The 11,000-nt window shown below is 51.4% G+C and overlaps 2 protein-coding genes across 2 annotated transcripts; both read right to left on the reverse strand.

Annotated features, from left to right (window-relative positions):
• Positions 1-4,360: 4,360 nt before the first annotated feature.
• LOC123066028 (extradiol ring-cleavage dioxygenase) lies at positions 4,361-7,107 on the reverse strand. The gene is made up of 3 exons (XM_044489197.1): positions 5,245-7,107; positions 4,775-5,145; positions 4,361-4,661 (listed from the first exon to the last, which is right to left on the reverse strand). Exons 1-3 carry the CDS (start codon positions 5,536-5,538, stop codon positions 4,469-4,471), a joined length of 858 nt encoding a protein of 285 aa, XP_044345132.1. The 5' UTR covers positions 5,539-7,107; the 3' UTR covers positions 4,361-4,468.
• Positions 7,108-7,688: 581 nt separating this feature from the next.
• On the reverse strand, positions 7,689-10,663 carry LOC123071629 (extradiol ring-cleavage dioxygenase). The gene is made up of 2 exons (XM_044495209.1): positions 10,217-10,663; positions 7,689-8,533 (listed from the first exon to the last, which is right to left on the reverse strand). The coding sequence occupies exons 1-2, from the start codon at positions 10,574-10,576 to the stop codon at positions 7,970-7,972; spliced, it is 924 nt and encodes a 307-aa protein (XP_044351144.1). The 5' UTR covers positions 10,577-10,663; the 3' UTR covers positions 7,689-7,969.
• Positions 10,664-11,000: the final 337 nt, after the last annotated feature.

Below are 11,000 nucleotides of genomic sequence, written 5' to 3' on the forward strand. Positions count from 1 at the left end.
ATGAGGGAGGAGTGCAGTGCGCCTGCGACGCCGGCGGTAGGTGCGCCTCCATCATCGAGACCACATCGGCATCAGGCCAGAGGCGGGATCCGGGAACATCGCTGGAGGTATGGTTCCGACGCGGATGGATGCGCCAGAGGTCAGCGAAGCCGGACGGGCGGCGGTTGACTTGGCGGAGGCGTCAGTGGTCGACGACGAAGAAGACGGGCGACGGCGGACTGGCCATGAGCTCGGCCTCCATGGCGCTCGTCAGAACGATTCTTGGTGGCACGGCCGCGCTGCAGTTATTGTCCGCGCTCGCGCATGTACATACAAAAGGAAAAACAACCATTGTTAGATTAAAGATCGATTGTAAAGAACAAAATAGAATGGAATGGGACTCCCTGATCTTTTTATTTGTACGAATGGAGCGATGACCAGAGCTCTAGCGGCCAATTTCTCTCGCGATGTTAATTGATTCGCTGTTGAAGTTTGAAGGAAAAACCATTTGCATCATGGCTCGATAGACGCCATGCCCCAAGGTGGGCGCCAACTGTCGTGGGAACGACTCCGACAGTAAGAGAGGGGTAGGATAACGGAGCATGATCTACCGAGATGCATATGGGTGGCACGGTGGTTTTAGCGAGTTCGGGCCTCTCACGGTGGAGATAACAACCCTACGTCTCATGCTCCGGAGAGGCTTTGTTTTATCTGAGTATATATCCGGAGATTACAATGTGTGTGTGAGAGAGAGGAACGGATCCCCATGCCTGAGCTAAGTCTTGAGAGTAATGGTGAAAAAGAGAGAGAGGTGGAAGAAAAAGCCCCCCAAGTCTAGTGGTGGGGGGTGGCTTATATAGAGTGCGCCACCCCCTCACCTCCTATGTTACAAAGTGGGGTATGAATGCCATAATGCCAGCCCGCTATTAAGCCCTCACTATTATAAAGATGCCGACTGCCTTGCTGCCTGCTGGTCTTCGTATATCCAAGTGAGTCGTACGGTCGAGTGGTGAACCGTCATCCGAGTGGATGGTATGTTGCTTGGTCGAGTGGATAGTATGCTGCTTGTCCGAGTGGATAGTGTGTCTGTATGAAATTGACCTGGACACACATGTTGTGTGGACCCATGCTTCATGATATTTCGACCCTTCGTGGGCCTACCTGTTATGTATATCCCCAACACACGCCTAGCATCACATTTTGCTTTGTCATGCATCGTCATGCATCTGTTTGCATTGTATTCATTGTTTCCTCCCCTCTTCTTCCGCTAGACACCGAGACCGACGCCGCTGCTACCCAGTACGACTACGGAGTTGACGACCCCTCTCTCTTGCCAGAACAACCAGGCAAGCCCCCCCTTGATCACCAGATATCGCCTATTCTTCTCTATACTGCTTGCATTAGAGTAGTGTAGCATGTTACTGTTCGGTTACTCCTATTCTGTTGCATAGATTGTCATTGTTGCTACAATCATTGATACCTTACCCGCAATCCTAAATGCTTAGTATAGGATGCTAGTTTATCATCATTGGCCCTACATTCTTGTCAGTCTTCCTTGCTATACTATCGGGCCGTGATCACTTGGGAGCTGATCATGGGTATATACTATACATACATACATACTATACAGATGGTGACTAAAGTCGGGTCAGCTCGATGAGTACCCGCAAGTGATTCTGATGAGGGGGCTGAAAGGACAGGTGGCTACATCCCAGTAGAGGTGGGCCTGGGTTCCCGACGGCCCCCGACTGTTACTTTGTGGCGGAGCGACAGGGCAGGTTGAGACCACCTAGGAGACAGGTGGGCCTGCCCTGTTCGGCATTTGCGGATACTTAACACGCTTAACGAGATCTTGGTATTTGATCTGAGTCTGGCCACTGGCCTATACGCACTAACCAACTACGCGGGAACAGTTATGGGCACTCGACGTCGTGGTATCAGCTGAAGCCTTCGTGACATCAGCGACTGAGCGGCGCGCGCTGGGTTGGACTGCGTTAACGCAACTTCTTTGTAATGGAGGTTGCTAGGTCTGCTCTCCGGCCGCCCACGCAACGTGCAGGTGTGCAATGGGCGATGGGCCCAGACCCCTGCGCGCATAGGATTTAGACCGGCGTGCTGACCTCTCTGTTGTGCCTAGGTTGGGCTGCGACGTGTTGATCTTCCGAGGCCGGGCATGACCCAGGAAAGTGTGTCCGGCCAAATGGGATCGAGCGTGTTGGGTTATGTGGTGCACCCCTGCAGGGAAGTTAATCTATTCGAATAGCCGTGATATTCGGTAACAGGACGACTTGGAGTTGTACCTTGACCTTATGACAACTAGAACTGGATACTTAATAAAACACACCCTTCCAAGTGCCAGTTACAACACGGTGATTGCTCTCTAACAGGGCGACGAGGAGAGGATCGCCGGGTAGGATTATGCTATGCGATGCTACTTGGAGGACTTCAGTCTACTCTCTTCTACATGCTGCAAGACGGAGGCTGCCAGAAGCGTAGTCTTCGATAGGACTAGCTATCCCCCTCTTATTCTGGCATTCTGCAGTTCAGTCCACTCATATGGCCTCCTTACACATATACTCATGCATATGTAGTGTAGTTCCTTGCTTGCGAGTACTTTGGATGAGTAATTACGGTTGCTTTCTCCCCCCCCCCTTTTCCCCCTTTCCTTTCTTCTGGTTGTCGCAACCAGATGCTGGAGTCCAGGAGCCAGACGCCACCGTCGACGACGACTCCTACTACACCGGAGGTGCCTACTACTACGTGCAGCCCGCTGACGACGACCATGAGTAGTTAGGAGGATCTCAGGCAAGAGGCCTGCGCCTCTTTCGATCTGTATCCCAGTTTGTGCTAGGCTTCTTAAGGCAAACTTGTTTAACTTATGTATGTACTCAGATATTGTTGCTTCCCCTGACTCGTCTATTATCGAGCACTTGTATTCGAGCCCTCGAGGCCCCTGGGCTTGTATTATGATGCTTGTATGACTTATTTCATTTTTAGAGTTGTGTTGTGATATCTTCCCGTGAGTCCCTGATCTTGATCGTACACGTTTGCGTGTATGATTAGTGTACGATTGAATCGGGGGTGTCACAGTAGGCATCTTTGTCATGTTAGCTAGTTTTCCATTATACATAACTAATGTAGATACATTTTTTTAGATAAAAGGCCAGAGCCCGACTTTATAAATAAAGCCACCAGGCAAAGTTAAAACAGGCCCACGAGAGCAGTAGGACAGTAAGCACAGGTATCGTCCCAGAAACACGAGAGAAAGTCTAAGTACATGGCTCCCAGGCCAGTACACGGCACGCATGCCGGAGATAAACGAAAACAAAAGCCGACCACCGACGCCTAGGTGCCTACTTGAACTGGGGAGATGGAGATAGCAAAGTTTCGGATCTTGGCCAACATGGCGTCGAGGGCGTCCCTATCTTCCTCCTTAGTCAATGGACTACCTCAGCCTCATTTGGAGCAATGAGCATGGTGGCACGCCACACCTTTGAGAACCATGACTAGTTCATCTTCAATGAGATCAAGTGTGAGTTGGAGGATGGAGGGGCCTGGTTGAGAGGGTGTGGACCGTTGCAACGCCTAGGGCTTGGAGAATGGTGAGCCGGGGGGAGAGAGTGATAATCAAGGAGAAAGAGAAAGCCTATCGACACGAAGTAGTATGCTAAAACTTTATTAGGATGTGGCAGAGTGGGGGCAAATTTACCCCAACCCTGCGTCCGATAATCCTCAAAATTCTCAAATGCCTACCTTCAGGTTTTTACACTACATGCCACCTCAGCGTCACGAATTCAGCTCGAGGAGTTAGCCAATTCAGCCTGGCTCCATCGGCGGAGCTGGGGCGTTGTCAAACATGTCCTAAGAGCATCTCTAGCCGCCCCCAAGTGCCCCCCCCCCCCCAGGAGCACTTTCTTTGCATCGGCACTGTAAAAAGGGCAAAAAAAGGCCCAGCCATGCCCCCCAAGACCTCATAATAGTGTCGGCAAACCCAACGCGCTGGGGGGCTCTTGGGGGCGCCCGCGGAAGCAACGGCCAATCCTACTCTCCCACGCGTTCTTTTTCCTGTCCCACCCAATCACTTTTTGCTTGGCGAATTCTTCTAAGGACACCAACAGCTGGGAAAACGGATTCTTTGGGGCACCAGCGGAAGCGCTTTGCCCCCCCCCCCCCCCCCCCCCCGGGCGTTCTATTTTTGATCCACCGATTGTTCCTGGGGGGCTCCAACGGCTGGAGATGCCCTGACTCCACAACTTTCAACTTATCATAATAATCTAAGTGTCTACTCTAGAATCCTAACTTTCAACTCAAATCCTCAACTTTAATAATAGAGTCGTAAGAATATAGACATTTTAGAATAGACATAACCCCTAAAAAAAGAGATAACCAATTTTCTTATTGTAGAAGATAATACAGTCACACACACACAAACAGTTCAGTTCCTCATGGCCTCAACCAATTTTATTACAAACGAGATAACTCAAGGCCGTTATATCTTCGTGGTGAAACGGTATGAAGAGTAGGAGATGCTGGTGTTGGTCCAACTATGGTGGATCAGCTCCGCCCTGGACTCCTCCCTGGCGGCGCCAAGCGCGACGTGCAACGGGTAGAAATGGTGCGGCGAAGGGTGCGCCACCTCAGCCTGGGGCGCTTTCTCCTTGTATCGCTTCACGTCCTCGTACCTGGCCATGCCAATGACGAATGAAAACGTAGAAACAAAAATCAACACGACCACGACGATGATCGAGTTTCCAATCAAGTTTGTCACCGGCTCATAGCCATGGTCGATATTTACCTCCCGTCTATGAGCGAATCCTTGAGCCAGGTGTCGAAGTCGGAGGCCCACTGCGGCGGCGGCGCGTCGTGAGGCCCCATCTTGGCGAGGTTGTGCGTGGCGGTGCCGGAGCCGATGATGAGCACGCCGTCGTCCCGGAGCGGAGCCAGCGCCCTGCCGACGTCGTAGTGGTACGTGGCGTCCCTCTCCGTCTGCACGGAGAGCTGGCACACCGGGATGTCGGCGTCGGGGTACATGAGCATCAGCGGCACCCAGGCGCCGTGGTCCAGCCCGCGGCCGTGCTCCTCGCTCACCGGCCCGAACCCCGCGTCCTCCAGGAGCTTCTTGGTCCTCTCGGCCAGGTCAGGCGCGCCGGGCGCAGGGTACGTCAGCTGCGTATGCATACGTGCGACCGAGCAATGTCAACTTGCATTCGTGACGCATTTGCAGTAAGAAAGAAGAGATGTCGACAGGGGCGGCCAAACGCGGACCTTGTACATCTGCTCTGGGAAGCCATGGAAGTCGTGGATGGTGTCGTTGGTGCCGCGGACGACGTTGACCGCCGGGGCGTCCGTCTCCCAGTGAGCCGACACCGCCAGGATGGCGCGCGGCGCCTGCGTGCCCGCGATCGCCGCCGGCAGCCACGACTGGAAGAAGCTCCGCGCCGGGATCGTCTCGTCGATGCAGAGCGTGGGCGCGCCGTGCGACAGGAAGAAGGTGTCCATGGCAACCTCCGGCGCTGGTGTCTGGTTTGCGCTCGGCTCTACGAACTCTGCCTCATCCATCACCGGCAGCCCCTCTACTTATGGGCGCTGCGAGCGTGGTGGTTGATGGATGGAGTTCTTCCGACTTGGTGACTTTCTCAGCATTTCTCCTTTTGACATTCTCGTGTGCTGTGTTACATTTTAGTTCTGGACGTAATCCGTCCGAATAAAATACAGTTGCGACGAAAGGAAGTCAATAGATTCACTATGTGGGGTACTATAAAAAATAGTGCTGTGCAAGAAGAGTGTAGTCTCGGAAAAATGTAAGACTAATTACAGTCAAGAGTTGATTTCCTATTTTCTATTTTGATTGACCACGTGGCCCCTTGAAGAAAATATCCATGAAAGGAATCGCTGGGTTTACTTTGTGGGCTAAAAACCATTATATGAAGGAAAAAAAATCTCTTTGTAGATCTTCTGATCACCCCTGGATTACTTCGTTGGGAAGAATTCAGCAGCTAACCTATAAGGCCATCCATCGGAAAAAAGAGAACTAAAGGGTTATCATGGTGTCTAATAAGTAAGCATAACCATCTTTATCAAGTTAGTCTGCTCACCAGCATATACATGACTAATATGGCTACATAAATATGGTCGCCGGCCGCTTCAATCTACCTTAATGGCTAGTGGCAGTTTATTTTGTTGTTGCTTTTGTTCTTCTTCCAACGATGAAGCAGCAATTCATCATCTTGTCTTGAAGGTGTTTGTTACTGATAACTGTTGCGTTTATCAATTTAACATTATCAGATCTTTAGTAGTCTTTGGTAGCATCGAACTGAGTGTAGCTCAGATGGTTAGGTTCTATGTGGTGGAACCAGTCGTCAAGGTTCAAGTCCTAGACTTGGTTCAGTCTTTCCGGCAATGTTCGTTCACTGGGAGAAGTTGTTCCTTCCGACTACGAATGTGCATGTGCATGTATGTGGACATCTTCGTTGTACAGTGTTAAAAAAAGATCTTTGGGTAGCCGACCCACACAAATTTTTAAAGGGGACATGTAATTAAAAAGGTTGTGCTGCCAAGTCAAGTAATGGACACTCCATGTCGGGGTAACATCCAAATCTCACTTATCAGGGTCCTAACTAAATTACAACCATTGATTCCTGATTGGCCAGTAAAACCCCATGTGTCTAGCAAAGCTCCTAAAATAAAGATCGTGTGCTCGTTCCCTCATTAGGGCCAATTTTTTTGACTCAATTGTGAAGAATTACTGCTCGGAGAATCAAAGTGACAAAAGAACTCAACTCTGCCTGAGGAATCATCCAAAATTATCACAGAATTGCAGTGCAATCTAGAATCACCGAAACTTGGCAATTCTCGTAATTCTAGCCATTTCCTCAAAACAAAACGGTTCGCTTTGAACCAATACCCCTATTGGCAACCCTATTTACGGCCAGAATGCCACTTGGGCAGCCGACCGAGCGAGGCAAAGCAGGGGATTTTCTGACGAACGCTTCGTCCACACCGCACTCCCATCGTCCCAGCCACTTCGAGCTAGGGTTTGGCGCGCCGCTAGCCAGCTCCCGGCCCCGACGTCGCTAGATCCGCCAGCGGGAGGCCCCTACGAGGCCGCCCTAGGCCGGCCGCCCTTCTCCTCGACTCCTCCCCGCCCGGCCGCCCCTTCCCCCCGCCTCCAGCCTTCCATGGCACCCGTCCCATCCGCGCCCTGCAGCAGGACACACCGGCAGGAGGCCCGTACAACGCCGCCCCAGGGCGGCCACCCCTTCTACTAGACCGCTCCCCGCCCGGTCGCCCCTTCCCCCCGCCTCCAGCCGGCCACGCCGCCCCGTCCTAGCAGCGCCCTACAGCAGGACACGCCGTCGTCGCCCAAGCCAGCCTCTGTTGAGCTCCTCTCTTCCCACTGCCTCTTGGTTGCTACTGTATGCCATCTGATCCAAGTGCTCTGTCCGTGTCATCTCTATTTGGGAGGCCATGCAATTTCTGAACAAGTTCAGTAACACAACAAACCAAATATCAGGTGTTAATTCATCACTCGCTTCTATCTAGGGGTGTTACAGACATTTCAACAAACAACTCATAGAACAATCACATGCTAAAATTACAGAAAAGAACTGGACAGACAATTCTGGGGGCCGACGATTCTGTGGGCAGTATCCCATAATCATATTCTGGAGAATTACGAGGCGAAAAGAACTGGCCCTAAAGAGTGTGTGACTTACCGTTGCTGTTGTGTTGTTTCAAGGCACCTCGATCAAAGTGTTGAAAAATTATGAACTCTTTTACAGAGACGAACAGAATTACGTAAAACATGCCATGTAAGACAGCAAGAGTAATACACTGTCAAGGATCACGCCCCAACACGAAAGCAAATGATCTTTCACAACACATTTCAAGACCCACGAGCCCACCACACCTAGCGTGACATGCTTATTACTAGTGCCAACCAAGCCACCGAGGATCGCGCGAGCCAGCCAACACAGCTCGATGGAGGCCGTCAGTTCTTCGTGGTGAAACGATACGAGGCGTACGAGAGCGATGCGTTGGTCCAGCTATTGTGGATTAGCTCCGCCTTGGACTCGTCGCCGGCGGCGCCGAGCGCGACGTGCAGCGGGTAGAGGTGCTCCGGCCGCGGGTGAGCCGTCTTGGCGTTGGGCGCCTTCTCCTCGTACCCGTTCACGTCGTCGTACCTGCCTCCGAGAAGAGAGTCCTTGAGCCAGGTGTTAAAGTCGGAGGCCCACTGCGGCGGCGGCGAGCTGGACGGCCCCATCTTGCGGAGGTTGTGGGTGGCGCTGCCGGAGCCGAGGACGAGGACGCCCTCCTCCCTGAGCGGCGCCAGCGCCTTGCCGAGGTTGAAGTGGTAGGTGGCGTCGCGGTCGGTCTGCACGGAGAGCTGGCACACCGGGATGTCGGCATCCGGGTACATGAGCATCAGCGGCACCCACGCGCCGTGGTCCAGCCCGCGGCTCCGGTCCTCCTTCACCGGCCCGAACCCGCCTTGCTCCAGGAGCTCTTTGGTCCTCTTGGCCAGATCGGGGGCGCCCGGCGCAGGGTACTTGAGCTGGACGGTTCGAAACTTCAGTTAGTTTAAGCAGAGAAGACTGAAAACACGAATTGAATTGTTTCAGACCATGTTTAACTAATTCTTATTTTTAACGAGACCGTGTTTATCAGTTCTGGATCTGGGCGGTGCAAGCCAACACGGAATATTTCTGAGGGAAGGTCAGCAGTAGCCGCTGAATCTCAAATTCTCAGTTGATCAAAGGATGCTCATTTCGACCACCTCTGACGCCTGAATTGTCTTAATGTAGTGGCTGTTGATCAATCATCAACCTTTCAAATGACAGTGACAAGCCCATCATGCATATACCTCATCTGATGAGTAAGCCCAACGATATCCACATGGGGCCAGGGGGTTGGTGATACCCTGATTAGGTGGATGTTGCATACTACTCCATTTGTCTAGCATAATTTCTATTCAATATGGCTTAGTGTTTATCACGGGTGCTCCATATGCAAATTATCCGTCAGGAACCTACTACAAAGTCCACAATACAGATTGACATTTGGGCGCCGTTGGTTCAAAGAGATATCGTACGAGTTTTGGAGAATTATGTATTTCGTATAATTCTTTTCTCCGTGCCTTGTTTGGTTTATTTATAGGATTGGAATGGAACTAATAAGAATCTTTGCTGTGGTCACTTCTGAATGGAATTCAGAAAAGGAACAACTATTTGTTTCTATGGGAACTATGGCATGCACCTAATTACTGTTTTTGGAAGAGATCATTGATTCTTGTGATGCAAACAAACAATTTACATTACATAACTCCCGTGATTTCAATTCATATGTGGTTCAGTGTGCCATGATATCGTATCTTACATTTTTTAATGTTCTTGTGCTTTTAGAATTCGACAAGTCAAAGAGGCCCGAATATACGACTTCTAAGATCATAGTCAAATTTCTGGTCTCTTCCTTGTCTTCTTCGTCTGGTGACATGCCCTTCTACCTCACCTAGCCCCACTAATTGAACTCTAACCGCATCCTCTCCTCCCCAATTTTGTTGTCTCTTTTCACCTCGCCTCCTTGGGACTAATATAACTTAAAACCCAAGAAGCAATCACCTAAACAAAGCACCAAACCTTAGCGCCGCCTCACATCCACTGCCGCGCCGCCGGACTTCTTCTCACCCTCTCCGGTGGCGGGGTACACCCTTTTCATGGGAAAGTGCGTACGATATCTTGTAGCACCTCCTTAAGGACATGTTTATGGACCTAGAGGAGGTGCAGAGACAGTGACTCGTCGATTATTTGAATTCATGCTCCAGCCAATTAATTCAAATTTTCGAACTACTGAAGAGAGGTGAACTAGCATAGTGTCAAAATTCTGGGACAGAGGGAGTAACTACGAACTGTAGCCATCCGCCAAAGTGTATTCTCAATATGTACAATTTTGAAGTTAAAAAAAAGATGTCCAACTTTTTTGAGCAAATTCTGGAAAGGAAATACTACCAACCAATTTTGGCGTGTGCCCCTGCCATGGCCAATCCCCAACCAAAACAAGACAACGGCACGATCTGCCAGTTTTGGCTATTGGAATGGAGCAGCGAATCCACAGGACGGTCAGATTCTGATCGACCCAACCAGCAAGGACCGCATCTCATCTCAGTCGAACCAAGAACGAGAAGGGGATTCCCGACGGAATCTTGCACGATAAAGGAAGAAAAGCAAGCCGGGGAACGGACCTGGTACATGGACTTGGGGAAGCCGTAGAAGTCGTGGATGGTGTCGTTGGCGCCGCGAATGACGTTGACGGCCGGCGTGGCTGTCTCCCAGTGGGCCGACACAATCAAGATGGAGCGCGGCCGCTCCGGGCCCGCGACGGCCGCCGGCAGCCACGACTGGAAGAAGCTCCGCGCCGGGATCGCCTCGTCGATGGAGAGCGTGGGCGAGCCGTGCGACAGGAAGAAGGTGTCCATGGCGGGCGCGGCCGGCGGGCGCCTACCGGTGGCTTCTCGCTGGTTCGGGTGCTGGTCGTCGCCGCGCGGCTGTGGCGTCGCGTGCCTGTCCGGTTTGGGCTTGGCTTGGCTGTGGCTCTGCCCCATCACGGCAGCACGGACTCTCCTTATTATGCGCGCCGCCAGCGTTGCAGTTGACGCGGTTCTGAGTTCTCGGCTCGGGCGTTTTTCAGACGATGCTCGTGTGTCGCGTGGTTGGTAGGAGTAGGAGGAGAGCCAATACGCGTGCTCCTGCTGCTTCTTTCCTCTTCTTGCCTTTCCCTGTTTTGGCACCGACAGCAACGAGTCAATGGCATTTTCCCTTTTTTTATTTTTGATTGATGAGAAGAGGCATTTTCCCTTTCGACAATGGGCATAAAGAGGGCATACTTTGTGGACACGAATTTGATGAACATGGTTTCACGCACACCCCTTATGAATCGTGAAATTTCAAAATATGCTAGAAAAAACAAAACAAAAAACTGATATTTCTTGTGACATACGTAGTCAACTGGTATACCATTCGGGTATA

The sequence above is a fragment of the Triticum aestivum genome, chromosome 3B (genome assembly GCF_018294505.1).
Source record: "Triticum aestivum cultivar Chinese Spring chromosome 3B, IWGSC CS RefSeq v2.1, whole genome shotgun sequence".
Classification (NCBI taxonomy): domain Eukaryota; kingdom Viridiplantae; phylum Streptophyta; class Magnoliopsida; order Poales; family Poaceae; genus Triticum; species Triticum aestivum.

Excerpts from the sequence above, each read along its gene's own strand:
- LOC123066028 (XM_044489197.1), bottom strand. The coding sequence starts at position 5,538 with ATGGATGAGGCAGAGTTCGTAGAGCCGAGCGCAAACCAGACACCAGCG. Across the intron at positions 5,146-5,244 it reads TCCCAGAGCAGATGTACAAG|CTGACGTACCCTGCGCCCGG; the intron begins GTCCGCGTTTGG and ends ATGCATACGCAG. Across the intron at positions 4,662-4,774 it reads GATTCGCTCATAGACGGGAG|GTACGAGGACGTGAAGCGAT; the intron begins GTAAATATCGAC and ends TGGCATGGCCAG.
- LOC123071629 (XM_044495209.1), bottom strand. The coding sequence starts at position 10,576 with ATGGGGCAGAGCCACAGCCAAGCCAAGCCCAAACCGGACAGGCACGCG. Across the intron at positions 8,534-10,216 it reads TCCCCAAGTCCATGTACCAG|CTCAAGTACCCTGCGCCGGG; the intron begins GTCCGTTCCCCG and ends CGAACCGTCCAG.